General features: G+C 47.0%; 1 protein-coding gene across 5 annotated transcripts; it reads right to left on the minus strand.

Moving 5' to 3' along the window:
- Nucleotides 1-106: 106 nt before the first annotated feature.
- Nucleotides 107-10,433, minus strand: GPKOW (G-patch domain and KOW motifs). Of its 5 annotated transcripts, none has more exons than XR_008708200.1 (12): nt 10,138-10,433; nt 9,074-9,228; nt 8,850-8,974; nt 6,849-6,958; nt 5,827-6,040; nt 5,301-5,430; nt 4,609-4,735; nt 4,283-4,406; nt 4,112-4,181; nt 3,490-3,575; nt 2,354-3,403; nt 107-627 (listed from the first exon to the last, which is right to left on the minus strand). XR_008708200.1 is itself a non-coding variant. In XM_055564047.1 (12 exons), the coding sequence occupies exons 3-12, from the start codon at nt 9,114-9,116 to the stop codon at nt 3,269-3,271; spliced, it is 1,164 nt and encodes a 387-aa protein (XP_055420022.1). In that variant the 5' UTR covers nt 9,117-9,228; nt 9,545-9,634; nt 10,138-10,192; the 3' UTR covers nt 107-3,268. The 5 variants fall into 5 exon arrangements, 3 of the variants coding, with proteins under 3 accessions (XP_055420022.1, XP_055420021.1, XP_055420020.1); XM_055564047.1 differs by adding an exon at nt 9,545-9,634 and having other exon boundaries at nt 107-3,403; nt 10,138-10,192; XM_055564046.1 differs by having other exon boundaries at nt 107-3,403; nt 3,523-3,575.
- Nucleotides 10,434-15,410: the final 4,977 nt, after the last annotated feature.

Below are 15,410 nucleotides of genomic sequence, written 5' to 3' on the forward strand. Positions count from 1 at the left end.
TTCTCATGCTTATTGCCTCTCAGCCCCACTGGAATGTCAGCTCCACAAGGGCAAGGATCTGTCTTGTTTTGCTCATGATCTTCAGTAACTAGAATCAAGCCTGGCATAGAATAGGGACTTGATGTTTATTGAATGAATGATGTACCCTTTGTTTCCCTAGCATGCAGAACAGTACCTGGCATACAGTAGGGGTTCAATCAGTTCAGTTCAGTCACTCAGTCGTGTCTGACTCTGTGACCCCATGAACCACAGCACGCCAGGCCTCCCTGTACATCACCAACTCCCAGAGTCCACCCAAACCCATGTCCATCAAGTCAGTGATGCCATCCAACCATCTCATCATCCTCTGTTTTCTCCTTCTCCTCCTGCCCTCAATCCTTCCCAGCATCAATGTCTTTTCAAATGAGTCAGCTCTTTGCATCAGATGGCCAAAGTATTGGAGTTTCAGCTTCAACATCAGTCCTTCCAGTGAACACCCAGGACTGATCTCCTTTAGGATGGACTGGTCGGATCTCCTAGCAGTTCAAGTGACTCTCAAGAGTCTTCTCCAACACCACAGTTCAAAAGCATCAATTCTTCAGCGCTCATTTTTCTTCACAGTCCAACTCTCACATCCATACATGACCACTGGAAAAACCATAGCCTTGACTAGATGGACCTTTGTTGGCAAAGTAATGTCTCTGCTTTTTAATATGCTGTCTAGGTTGGTCATAACTTATAGATGCCCACTGAATGAATTGGAGCAATAGCAACAGCAATTGGAGCAATAGGAAGTAGCAATACCAACTACTTCCTTGGTAAGGAAGTAGTGTTTTCAAGATGTTACTTACTCTCTCTGCTGGATGCTACAAACACGGAAGTTAAAAGGCTCCATTGTGGGAGTGGAGGGGAGCACCTCAGGGCTGAGGAAGCCATGTCAGAAAAGAGGAGCCTACCTGTATATATCTACCCTCAAGCTCAGCCCCAGGCAGCAGTCCCAGTCACCCAAATAACTGACTTCTCTCAGAAAGGCAGAGAAGCTGCTTCCAGAGTCTGTCACAAAGGGTGGCTCAGTGTCTGGACAGCTCCCTAACAGGGTAGCACCCTACAAGGAAAACTTCTGGAGATTTGGCAAAAGTGGCAGATGCTTTTTCACCCACATCTTGCTCAGACCCTGTGATGGGGAAACAGCCAGTCTGGACAAATTGTACAGGTCGTGATCCCCTGCTTGTGAGTGGTCTGTGGAGTATTCATGGGCTCATGGAAGCTGTTGCTGCAGTAACTGCTGCCAAGGAGGCAACACTGGCAGCACGTGCAGCAGCTGAGAACACCATGCAGACTCAGAAGGTGTTTGTACACAGTGAACGAGGGGCAGGTTGGGAGGGCTTCCTTGTTCTTCTGTGCTTCCTGGAATGTAATGAGGCCTGTCCTCATACTGAGGGATCAGGAGGGATCCTCTTGGAGAAGCACAAAAAGCCCCAGTGATCTGCCCAGGAGTACCAGGCCATCTGCCAGGGGCTAGGCCTTCTGAACACAGGGTTGTATTCAAGAACTTCAGGCCCCATTTCCAAAGGCGGGCTCAGGAGAAACATTAACTCCAGGAAATTGGATCTGATAAAAGATGTATTTTAAGGGCCAAGTCGCACAGAGGAGATGGAGGAATTGTCTGAAACTGCCAGGTCATGTATCATTACAGGGCAGACACAGCACCAGGGCCATTCCCTGGGGAGTTTTATGTCCTCCAGGGCATTACCAAGACAGATCTACTATGATTTGGAGAAAAGAGGAGGCCTTCTTGACTGGGTGAAGCATTTAACAACATAGGAAACTGATTTCTGGATGTGGGCTTCCCTAGTGGCTCAGATGGCAGAATTCGCCTGTAATCCCTGAGTTGGGAGGATCCCCTGGAGGACATGGCAACCCACTTCAGTATTCTTGCCTGGAGAATCCCCATGGACAGAAGAGCCTGGTGGGCTAGTCCATGGGGTGGCAGAGTTGGAGCAACTAAACACAGAACTCCCAACCCTTTCCAAGATTAAAAATACAAGTCAGCCTGTAATTCCAAGGCAGTATGTACAATCACAGTGATGATGTAAGAACTGGAGGGACTGAGGGTGGGGTTGTTCTCTGGTATCTGCCTTAATAACCCTGTTTGGCTAATCTTGAAAACAGATGAGTTCTGGAATTAATTAGGGATGATTAAAAAAAAATTAAGCCAGTCTATGCAAGTGTCCCTCATACTGGGGTGACTATACTAGAAGGTTTTCTAATCCCTTAGCTTACTGGGCCCATGGCCAACTCATTGTCTTTCTATACCTGCTCATTTTGGCTCAGAACAATAATCTGCTTCTGCTTGGTGTAGACAGCCGCTTACCTTTATTATTCTTCTTGAGGGGAAAGTATTCAAATTCTCCACACCGGTGCCCTGTTCTGAAGCATCAGGAGTTTATACCAGAAGCCTAGATCTAATGCAAACACCACTAATTATATCAATGATTTAATGACTGAGGATGATTTACAAACAGTTGTGCCTAAACTCTGACTTCCCTTGTCGATTTTTTTTCTTCCCTGTTGATTTTCTATCTTAGGACATTAAACAGGGAAAAGGATTCTCTGGAATCCTTTAGTAGAAAAAAAGATAACCTTTTGAGAATCTAGTTACTCGGAGAAACCAGAGAAATTCTACCCAAGATAGACAAAACATTTTTACCTTCAAAGTTTTGGGACTAAAACGGGGGCCCCGAGATTAACTGGCTCCTCTGGAAAGTCACATGTCCCATTGGTGGGGAGAAGCCTCCCTTCAGCCTGAATCCTGTCACAGGCTCAAGATACCCTGTGGGCATCTTCTGTGGACCACAAGTAAAAGCAGAGCCTGCAAGATTCTTCCTTAGGATGTTCTCCAGAGATGCAGCATTCCCGAATCCCTAGTCTCTGCTCAGGGACAGGGTTTATAGCTTCGGGATTCTGACAGTGGGCTCAGGAGCAAATGGATTCTTCCACTTGGCTGGCAGCCCAAACTTGGCAGTGGGGCTGAAAACAGGAATGGTTCCCATCTCCACTCACAGCTCAGCACACCATTTATGATCTGTTTCATGAACTATTTGAACTTTTTATTATATACTAACTTCGGGTAAACTGGGTTTGTTTCTAGCCTCCCTTCTGACCCATCCTGTCCCAGGGCTGCACTGCCAAGTGGAGAGCAAACCATGACCCCCCACCTTCACAAAGGCGGGCTTTTCACATTGTACAGGACTCGAAACAGCCTGGGGGATAGGAGTGTGTCCACAGGTCAGTCTTCCTCCACGTCCCAGAGGCCCACAAACTGGCAGATGGCATCATAGTGAAGCTCCACCACTCTGTCTTCTCTCTGCAGCTGTACCAGAGCCCGGCTCCGTGCTCTGTCCCGGTCCAGCAGACGGCCCACCTACAGTAGGGTAGAGTCAGGAAGGCCAAGCCAGACCAGAGACGTTCCCGTGTGCCCCTGCCCCCGTTCCTAGGTCTGCAACTCACCCTTCCAGCCCATTGCCCCAGCACCACCATCACCTGGTCGCCTGGGACCTTGGGGACCAGGGTCTCCAGCATGTCTTCCCTCAGGCCTGTGGACAAGGAGAGGGGAGTGAGACCTGCAGCAAAGGCCAGCCCAGCCAGGGTCCTGTCAGAAGGGCTTTTCCTGTATTCCCTGGAGCCACTCTATACCTGTTGACAGATGGTAGTCCCCCATATTCATTTCCCAGAGGAGGAAACCTAAGGAGCCATTCCTGGCAATAGTTGTAATAAAGGGAGCATTTATGTACAACAATGATGAGTGGGGGTTGATAACAGACACCATTTATTGTGGGCACATCGTATGCTCTGCCCTGCATGGGGAGCTTACACACATCCCTGCAAGGCACCAATCACAAGAGGGAGAAATAGGTTATCTTCATGATAATTTTTCAGAAGAGGCAAGTGGGGCTCAGATATTCACCATCACAGAAGTGTCTAGTGATCTGTCAGAGGGTGTTGGGCCTTACAAAAAAACCCAATTCTGCCCAAACTCCCAGCCTCTGCCTGGGTCAGGGTCTTGACACTAGATAGTCTTCTCATCTGCCTCTGGGATGATGAAGACCCAGCAACCATCCCTCAGACTCACCTTCCAAGACCTGGCCTTCATCTGTCCGACACACACAGGTATCTGGGCTCAGGACATCTTCAATTGTCATCTGGGGAAAGGGTCAGCAGATATGATCAGCAGATATGAGAATGTTAGCTAAGGGGACCCATTCCCCGGGGGAAGAAGCAGACCCAGGTGTGGGGTTCTGACCTTGGTGTTGTAATACTGGCCGCCCTTGTGCAGCTTGTCCACAAACCGCACTCGCAGATCCCTGTGCAGCCAGTGCTGACTCCGGGGGGCTGCTTTCTCACTCTTGGCCGCAGGCCCATCTTGTCTGTGGAGAGGGGTCAACACCAGGCATAGCTCTTTATGGGGGGCATGTTCCAGTCACCCCACCTTTGCTGATGTTTTGAAACCCACCCATAATGCCATTCCTAGTTCCTTCTAGGCACCTGCCTTGCCCTGGAAGCCTTCTCTGCTGGAGCCTCCCCACAGTTCTGCCCCTACCCCCACAGCTGAGATGCTCAGTGTCCCACCGGTCTGGATGGTGTTTCCGCTTCCTCTCTGCATCCTCCCAGCATATGTGGCTGTCCTGATCCTGGAGGGTCTTCTGTGATGAGGTTGTTCTGTGGTGTTCCCCAGGGGAAGTTCTGCTCACCTGACCTGTTCAATAGGGTGTGAAGGGAACTCAGAAACAGCCTTGGTGTCTCACTCGCTTCCCTTCCAGGCCACACCTCAGCCTCAGGCCACCTCTCATCTGCCAGAATACCCCAGCTCACCATCCAGCCTTTGCCTTGGCTATTAGAACGCTGCCTGCTTCCTCTCAGCTGTCTCGGCTTCCTTCAGGAGGCCTTGCTCGACCCACCTCCCATGTGCCAAACTGGCCCATCCATGCCTAGAATGCCTTCCTCCCTGGCATGCCCTAGTCCTAGCTGTTCTCCATCCCTAGCAATAGAGCAGTCCACTACCCGAGAGACAAAAATTTTCCAAGGGTAGAAACTGGTTTCCATTCCTGTTGCTTCCTCCCTAGAAAGAGGCTAAAGACCCAGAGTTACTAGAGAAACTTCTCTTCAGTCAAACTGCATAAACCACTATGTTCACTCTCACCTCTTAATTCTGACTAGAGGTCACCCTTATTATGCAGACCACTCCCAGCCCTCTACAGATCTAACTCCCACCCCCAGGAACACTGCTCCAACTCCCCAAGCTGAGTAATAGGCTCACTTACTCAGATTCAAGTTCTTGTCAAACTCCTTCTGGGAGACAGGCCGCAGGCAATACTCACTAACAGTCACCATGCGGCTCCCCACAGCCAGACGGACCATGGCTCGAACATTGTCAGGATCAAGGCCTTCCACCTAAAGTGTGTGTGGGCGGGGGGAAGAAATGAGGCAGGGGTTGAGTGGACTTGACCCATGTTCCTAGGACCAAGTTGTCCACCCTTATCTCTAATAAGCGTCTTATCTCTAATATGCGTCTCTCCCAGCAGACTGTGAAGCATGGACACATTTTAAGTATCTAATACCTCAGGGACTTGTGGCATATGGCATTCTCTCCCTTTTAGTTGAAAACTGAGGCTCAGAAAGACCTGGCAAGTAGTCCTTAGTTACAGAACGAGATAGTGGGCCTGGCAGCCCCAAAAGACAAGGACTTCCAGCCTTTATACTCCACACCCAATTCTGCCTCCTTCTGACCCTCACATCAATCTTCCCTGCTGCCTGTTTTTTGGCTCTAGGCACATCAAGGTTCCTTACCTTCCCATAGAGGCCTCGGTGGGGGCCAGAAAGAACCACCACAGCTCCTCCAGGCACCAGTCCTTTAGGCTGGTCTTCCTTATCCTTCTCTTGCTCCTCATCTGGCCTCGGCAGGCGGTAGGGGCTGGCAGGGGCCTGGGCCTGGACCTCAGTCAGGTTGGCGCCCAGTCCTAACCCCTTGGGCCTCAGTGAATTGACACGGGGCTTCACTACTCTGCAGGGAGCACAGAATATGGACTTGTCGGGGGGATGCATCAATCTTCAATGTCTTGTTCCCCACCCCTATCCCCAACCACTACTTAACTCCCATCCTATCAACATGTTCAAGAATATCCTTCCCAATCTCATATTAGGACTATTTCTGACCTACAGAAATGGCAATTTCATTTGGTTCAACCGAATAACATGCTGAGTATACCATCTATGACATGGTATCTAGAGTGGATTCTGAGACAGATCCCAATAGCCAAATATACCAATATTTCTACATGGGAAACTATTCACACCAAACAAGATAAATAGACTGTAAAATGCTCAATGTCAATTCAGGTCATATTTGGCTGCCAAATATTTCATGGAAAAAAAAAAAAAAAAAACGTCTGGTTTTCAGAATTCTTTAGAATTTGGAACGGTAGTCTGTATGATCATGACAATATCAAGGGTTTAGCCTATGCTTATCTGCGGCCAAGGGCTACTATAAAGGCTTTATGTGTATCATTTCACTTAACTTTGAGAACAGTGAGGTCAGTACTGTTATTATCCCTATTTTTCAGATGAGGAAGCTGATGCCCAGGGAGGCAATGTTTACATAAATAGGATCTCTTAATGGAGTTTCAAAGGGCAAACAGGAGTTTATAATAGCAGTGGAAGGGACTATTGAAATACTTAGGGTGGTAATGTGCCCTCTCCCTGCCTGGATGGTTCTGGGTGGGCGGTAACCATGGGGGGGGGGGTCTGTTCCCTGGCCCATCAGTTGTCCCCTAGTCTATCTGCTGTCCCCTGTCCCTACCCGAGAAACTCACTGACTGAAGGTCCGGCCAATGCCCTCGCCAGGTTTCCAGCCCATGCCCCGCAGCATGGCCAGCCCATAGGCCTCTACAGGCACTGCCTCGTAATCAGCCTCCTCCGGCACCTATGGGTTTAGGCAGAGGAAGGATGGTCAGGCTTGGCTTACCATGGGCCCACTGAAGTGTACTTGCTATCACCCACTGAGTGACACTTGAGGCTTCTTTTCCAGTCAGCTCAAGGGTGAGTTTTTCTTTCCTCTCATCATCCCTCACTTTATTCCTCCATGTTCAGTCCTTGGACAAATATTTATAAAACATCTATTCTGTGCCAGCTACTGTTCCAGGTGCTGAGGATAAAGCAGTGAACAAAACAGACAAAAACTCCTGCCCTTGTGTGGCTTACATTCTAGTTGTGGAAACAGAATAAATGAAATGCCTAAAACATGGTATGTCAGGTAGTGATAAGTCAGATGAAGGAAAATAAAGCAGGTTAAGGGGAGGCAGAGGGATGGAGAAGGGAGTGTCACCAAGTTGATATTTGAGTAGAGACCGAAGGAGATGACAGAGGAAACCCTGAAGATATAGGAAGAGTGCTCCAGAGAGGACAGTAAAAGCAAAGGCCCCAAGGCGGGACAAGATCTGTTGTGTGTGAAGAGCATCACGAAAGCCAGTGCGATTGAAACAGATGTGGAGGCAAAGAGGGGTGGTAAGAGATTAATCAGGAGAGCTGGCCAGAAGCCGTGATAGGGTGGCAGCTGCAACGGGACCAGTGAAAAAGTTACTGCAAGAGTCCAAATGAGAAATGCTGGTGGCTCAGGCCAGAGGAGTGGTAGTGATAATGGAGAGAAGTGGTCAGATTCTGGATATATGTGGAAAAGAGAGATGACAGGATTTTGCTGACAGACAGTATATAGGGTATGAAATAAATAAGGGATTCAAGGATGACTCTAAGGTTTTTAGGCTGAGTGAGAGGAAGGATGGATGGAACTGTGATGGACTGAAATGTGGAAGGCTCTGAGAAGAGGGAAAATCAGAGAAAGGAGGCCAAAACTGGAACGGGATGGAGAGTGAAGTGAAGGTCTTTTTTAAGATGAAAGAAACCCAGAGGTTATCTGAAAACTGAGGAGAACGGTTCAGTTGAGTCTCTCTGCTTTGGGGCTGTAGGAGAACTAGAACCCAAATAAGCACTGCCAAAAAATTGTGAATGAAGAGGTGGAAAGTAGGGTCCACGAGTATGAAAGGCAGACTTGGTTATTTCTGTGAACACACCCCTCACCTCTCCTGTTATCAGAATCATCACTTCCTTAATTCTTTATATTCACTCTAGACACATCAAGGTGTCACTGATAGACACATACCATGCTGATTTCCTGTCACTATGCCATTGTCTAGGTGGTTGCTGCCATTAGGAGCACTCACCCTCCTCTTCCCTCTCTCACTAAACCCTACCTATCCTCCTGGCCTCACTCCTACCACTCTGGTCTGGGTCACCATCACCTCTAGCATGGACTGCTGCTCTCCTTGCCTCCACCTTTGCTTATTAGTCTGTTCTGCTCACAGCAGCCAGAGAGAGCCTGGCAAGTCATAAGTATTGTCCCTTCTCTGCTCAGAGTCCTCTCATTGCTCTCCTCCCACTCAGAGTAAAAGCCAAAGTCCTCACCATGGCCCACTTATGACCTCATCTGCTACCCTTCCCTCTCACTCATTCCACTCCAGCTACATTGGTCTCCCTGGTGTTCCTCAAATGCTCCAAGCAGAGTCTACCCTTAGGATCTTTACATTTCCTGCTCCCTTTGCTCCTCATCTCCTTCAGATAATCCCAGAGTCCAAAGGTACCTTTTCACACCTCAGTATTTGGATTCATTTGTCAATGCTTCCAAAAAGAACAGAAGGAGGAAGGGAGAGGCGACAGACCTCTAGTATACACACAGACTTTTCCTGCTGGTGCAGGGAGACAAGCCCAGCAGACAGGGCAATGAGAGACTGGGGAAGCGGGGAGGTGAGGGGCCAGCTCACTGTCTCAGCCTGGGGTTCGCTGTCTGTCCCTTCTCCATTGGGGGTGCCTCCTTTCTGGATCATGGGGATAGCAAGTGTGGGGTCGACACCTGCATTCTCTCTCTCCTCCAGAGACTTCTTGGATTCTGAAGAAGAATGGGAGGGAGCAATGAGGTCCCACCCTCTCCTTCCATTTTCCTCCCATTCTTCCTTCACTAGGGCAAGGCAAAGGAGGGATTACTCACCCTCAATGAGCTCCTTCACAGCCTGGGACAGCATCCCATCCATCAAGACCTCAGTATGTGTGGATGGCCCAGGGGCCTGGGTCGGTGGCTGCCTTCGATGGCCATTCTGGATCAAAGGGATGACAAGTTCCTTGGGGGCTTCTGAGGGCTTCACACTGATGTGGACACAGAGGAGCGAAATTGGGAGAGTAGCACAAGCAGTGAGTCCTGAGCCACAACCCTTCACTCAGAAGAAACACAAGAGCCACACTCACCCCCAGCCCCATAGATCACGCCCTCCGTTCTCGTGTTATACCCTAGTGGTGCTTTCTTTGGATTCTCTCCCCCACACAAACTCTTTTTTTTTTTTTTTTGGCTGCACCTGGTGACTTGTGAGATAGTAGTTCCCCAACCAATGGTCAAACCCGGCCCCCCTGCAGTGAAAACACGGAGTCCTAACCACTGGACCACCAGAGAACCCTCTCTCCCCACCTCTTAAATGTCAGTGCCTTCGTGGAATCAGTCCTCAGTTCTGGACCTTCTGTTCATCCCAAGACCCACTTCTGTGGCTTCCACAAGGACCTAGAAATCACCATCTTCAGCCCAGACTCTCTCCCCCCAGTTCCAGGCTCCATACCAGCCTCCTGGACGGTTAATTCTCTTCTGGAAGCCCCTCCCTCAAACTGTCCATTTCGAATTAAGCTGATGATGGCCTCCCCCCAACCTGAATCTGGCGCTCAATTCCGGTCCCCATATCGAAGAAGCCTCACCGCTCCACCTGGGCCACTAGGAGTCCTGTCATTCTCATTCCTTTTCTTTTTTCAGAACACAAACACACGCTCCGCAGGGCCCCTCGACTCCTAAAGACACTCTCTCAGGAATACATCCTCTCCTCTCAATCCCTTCGGCCAACAGATCCAATTTCCCCACCTCTCTTCCTGACTCCCGACTTTTCTCCTTCACAGATTTTCTCCGGCTCTCCTTCAGACTTCCCAGGCCACTGTCACCAAGACATGAACTGATTCCACCCTCACGCAGGCACCCACCGCACCGGCTTCCAAGGGATGAAAGACCCAGTACTTCACCTCTGCAGCTCCCGGCCTTCCACGGTCTTCAAGAAATCCTTCTCCTCCGGAGCCACGTCTCCCGCTAGCCATCTCCGGGCGGACGTGCGATTGAAGCTGAAGGAAATTGGGGCAGTGGAGGATCCCGCCGGCCGCAAAACACCATCTTCGGCGTCCGCCATCTTGCCCCTCTTCCCAGGCCGTCGCGCTGCTCGCTGGGAAGCTTAGTTTACGCTCACTGTGCCGGGCCCTTGAGCACGACCGGTAGAACTACCCTTCCCATGAAGCATTGCGGCACTGGCCGGCGAAGGCGGATAGGGACTGTAGGAAGTAACTGCCGCTCTTTTTACGTCACAGGAGCGCGTGACGCCAAGCATAGAGGGAAATGTAGTTCTTAGGGAGGCTGTATGCGTGCTAAGTCGCTTCAATCGTGTCCGACTCTGCGACCCTATGGACCATAGCCCATAGGCCAGACTCCTCTGTCCGTGGGATTCTCCAGGCAAGAATACTGGCATGGGTTGCCATGCCCTCCTCCAAGGGATCTTCCTGACCCAGGGATGGAACCCACGTCTCTTACGTCTCCTGCGTTGGCAGGTGGGTTCTTGGGGAAGGTAGGCGTGATAGAAGATGGGTTCGTTCTTGCCAAGTATTCATTCCTATGTGTGGGCATTATTAATCGCCTGCTTTGCCCTACTGGTGTGGGAAATTAGGTAAAATAAATGATTAAGAAAAAAAATCTGTGAGTGCCAGTTGTGTACAATAATAAATAATAGACATGTAAGTGGTGCCTTCAAGATGATAGATTTAATAGTGCACAAACTCTAGATTCAAATACACATGACCTTTGGATTACATGGGTTTGAACTGTGAGGGTCCATTTATACATGGATATCTTGCACTAAATAACCTACTACATTACTACATGATGTGAGGTTGGTTGGATGCAAGGTTGGTTGAATCCGAGGATGCAGAATCTGGAGGGCTGACTCTAATGTTATAGGAGGATTTTATTTTATTTTATGTATTTATTTTTTTGACAGTTGAAAATAAAATTCTAATTTATTAATCACAGCAGAGTCTGCATTCATTTTTAAAGGAGTGGTATACAGATGTTGCTGCTGCTGCTAAGTCGCTTCAGTCGTGTCCGACTCGGTGCGACCCCATAGACGGCAGCCCACCAGCCTCCCCTGTCCCTGGGATTCTCCAGGCAAGAGCACTGGAGTGGGTTGCCATTTCCTTCTCCAATGCATGCAAGTGAAAAGTGAAAGTGAAGTCGCTCAGTTGTGTCCAACTCTTCGCGATCCCATGGACTGCAGCCTACCAGGCTCCTCCGTCCATGGGATTTTCCAGGCTAGAGTACTGGAGTGGGGTGCCATTTATTTAGTCTACAAACAACAGTGACTCATATGAAACAAAAGTGTTCATATGAGTTTGTCGTCGTTGCAATAATTTCACAGCAGACACACCCACCCCAACTTGGGTCCTCTGTTTAAAGGCTAAGAACCCGTAACTACAACACAAACGCTCCAAATCCTTTCTGACACTGACTCTCCACAGTTTTGCTTTCTTTAGATGGTTGTTAGGATTGTTTACACATGAGTGACAATTCTTTGGAAATACACTTTTAATTCTGCCTCCTCAACCAGCCAGCCAACCAATCAACCAACCAATCAAATACACCAAATACACAAGTTAGTTAAGTCGCTCAGTTGTGTCTGACTCTTTGCGACCCCATGAACTGTAGCCCATCAGGCTCCTCCATCCATGGGATTCTCCAGGCAAGAATACTGGAGTGGGTTGCCATTACCTTCTCCATATAGGAGGATTTTAGACTGCCCTGCATTGTTGCCCCTAATCCCTACATCGTTCAAAGGCCAGCAGTATTAATAAAATAGTCTGGCTTCCTCTCTTGAGACTCTGAGTCTAGTGGAAAACAATGACTCTCAAAATGATAAAAAAATGTTCCTACCAACTTTAAATGTTGTGAGAACCACCTCCTAAGGCCTCAGAAGATTAATGAGACACTCCTCTGAGTAGGACCTTAGAGTTTGTAAAGTAGAAGACCGATACTTAAACAGTCATAAGAAAGAAAACTAAAAATCTAAAAATTTATCCCAAGGAAACCATCCAAGATGTTAAAAAGTATATCAGAGTATTATTTATTGTAGCAAAAGCTTGAAGACCACTAAAATGAACAACAAAAAGGGATGGGCTAAGTGAATTAGAGCACATGGTTTGGATGGAACCAATACAGAGCTTTTAAATGTGAAGCTATAATTAAATGAAATGAGGACATAGTCACAGTGTTTGGAAAGTAAATAATAATTTAGTGGGTTATAGGAAGCTCTTGAAAACAGGTAGCCCAATATTCAATCAATTTTGTGGCTATGCTTTCAGGCTTATAAGCCCTAGGCATCCTGCGATGGGCCCTGAAATCTCAAGAGAGAAGCCATTGTGGTTTTCAAAATATACAACAACAACATCTTTTTTTAAGTTGTGGTATATGGGATCCAGTCCCCTGATCAGGGATGGAACCCAGGCCCTCTGCATTGGGAGCAGGAGTCTTAGCCATTGGACCCCCAGGGAAGTCCAAACAACATTCTATCTTATTACTAATGATGTGAACATTGCCTGGGAGGCTAACTGTCCCTGGCTGAAGTGATACCCACTTCCTGAAGCAGCCACCTGAGATAGTGTGCACAATACAGGCTTACACAGGCTAGGGCCAGAGGTCCCTGAGAATCTTACCTTCTCAGTTGGTTCACACCTGATTTGTGACTAACTCTTGACAAGTACCACAGAGATCATGCCAAGCTACCCTAGTCCTGATGCAAAACTTCATGGTGAAAATATAGTGGGAGAAAAGACACTTTTTTTCTGTTTTTCCTTTATTCTCAAAACAAAATCAGGAATTTTTTTTTCTATTTGCAAGCATTAAGAAAAGCATTTGCTTACCATGCAGTGTAAGAAGACTATAGGAAAGTTTTGCACATTCAACCATTTATTCTTTTGTTCATTGAATAAACATGAATTGAGCACCTACCTTATTACATACTCTTCCCTCCAGGTACTCATATGGGATAATGGGACAATCCATGGTTCCAAGCATGGTTATGACTGCAGACATACAGGACTGTGGGAAGGGGCAGCTGAGAAGACAGAGGGGATTAGTTTACATGATACCACTTCTAAGATGGGATGAAGATTCAGAAAGCATTCTGAAAGATGGCAAGAAATGAAGCTGGAGTGATGGGCTGAAGTTTGGCCACCTCACTACAACTGACTCAAATCCTCAAATTAAAGACTTTCTGCTGCATGTGATAAGGGCGCCATGTGAAAGTTATGTGACATGACAAAATTTGTATTTTAGAAAAGTAATGTATATAAAGGTATAGAGACAACGTGCTCAATACACAAAGCGCTCCTGTAGTTCAATAACTATAAAAGGAAAGCAATTCCCAACTAAAAAATGGGAGCAGACAGAATTAGATGGTTCACGAAATGAGAAATATAAATAGTCATGAAGCACATGTAAAGATTCTCAACCTCACTAATACTCAAAGCAGAGACTTCCCTGGTGGTCCAGTGGCTAAGACTCTGGGGTCCCAATACAAGGGACCCAGGTTCAATCCCTGGTCTTGTAGCTAAAGATCCCACATGCTGCAACTAAGATCCGGCACAGCCAAATAAATAAATAAACACTCAAAGCAATGCAAATAAATAAATAATAAAGTGCTGTTCTTCTCTTAACTCACTGGTAAAATTAAAAAGACAAACACTTCTACTGTGGGTTCTCTATTCCAATTGCCCATCTAAGCACTCACTTAGTCCCCCAAGGATTCTGTGAGGTAGGAACTATTTTAAAATCCATTTTACAGGTAAGAGAACTGCAGCCCAGAGAGGCTGAGTTGGCCAAGATCACAAAATAGTAAGTACTATTGATGAATCCTAGAGCTACTAAAGATAGAAGAAAACAGGCACATTCATACACCGCTAATAGGGGCACAAATTGATTCGACATTTATCCAGGGCAGTATAATAATATATATGCCTGCCCTGACTCAGTGATTCCATTTCTAAGAATAGATCTGAAGGAAAGAATGGAAAATTGGAGCAGGATATTCTGTATGCTAATGAGTGAATCTACATTATACCCTGACTAAAAAGGTTTAAAAATTCTTCGTGGTTTGACAAGGAACAATAGCTACAGTATTGTGTTAAATGGAAAAAGCAATTTGAGGAGTATGTAGGAATTTCTGGAAAATTAATAATGTTATCTTATTTAACCTAGTGAGAGTTACACAGGTATTGATTTTACAGTTTGTCAAACTGTTAGTGTATGTTGTATGTATGTTCTCTATTAGGTATATTTCACCATTTTTTAAAAATAGAGAATTCCAGAATAGTAGTACTAGGAGCTTGGTGGGCCTTATCCTCAACAAAGCAACCAACACTAGTGAACTTTTTTACTTCTTTTTATTCTTTATTAGAAGATAAATGCTTTACAATGTTGTGGTGGTCTCTGCCATACATCAACGCAAATCAGTCATAATTATATATATCTCCCCTCCCTTTTGAGCCTCAGTTACCGCCCCACATTCCACCCCTCTAGGTGGTCACACAGCATCAGGCTGGGCTCCCTGTTATATAGCAGCTTCCCACAAGCCCTCTAATTTACACATGATAGTGTATATAAATCAATGCTACTTTCTCAATTCGCACCACCCTCTCTTCCCTTGCTGTGTCCACAAGTCTGTTCTCTCTGTCTGTGTCTCCATGACTTCTTGGTAAATAGGTTCATCAGTACTGTTTTTCTAGATTCCATATAAATGCATTAGTATATGATGCTTGTTTTTGTTTCTGACTTACTTCACTCTGTATGACAGACTCTAGGTTTATCCACCTCACTACAAGTGACTCAAATTCATTTCTTTTTATGGCTGAGTAGTATTCCATTGTATGTATGTGCTATATCTTTATCCATTCATCTGTCAATGGACATCTAGGTTGCTTCCATGTTCTGGCTATTGTAAATATGTAAATAGTGGTGCTATGAACATTGGGGTACATGTATCTTTTTGAATTATGGTTTTCTCAGGGTATATGCCCAGTAGTGGGATTGGGCTTCCCTGGTAGTTCAACTGGTAAAGAATCCACCTGCAATGCAGGAGACCCCAGTTTGATTCCCAGGTCAGGAAGATCCCCTGGAGAAGGGTATGGCAACCCACTCCAGTATTCTTGCCTGGAGAATCCCCATGGACAGAGGAGCCTGGCGGGCTACAGTCCATGGGGTC

Source organism: Bubalus kerabau, chromosome X (genome assembly GCF_029407905.1).
Source record: "Bubalus kerabau isolate K-KA32 ecotype Philippines breed swamp buffalo chromosome X, PCC_UOA_SB_1v2, whole genome shotgun sequence".
Lineage (NCBI taxonomy): Eukaryota > Metazoa > Chordata > Mammalia > Artiodactyla > Bovidae > Bubalus > Bubalus kerabau.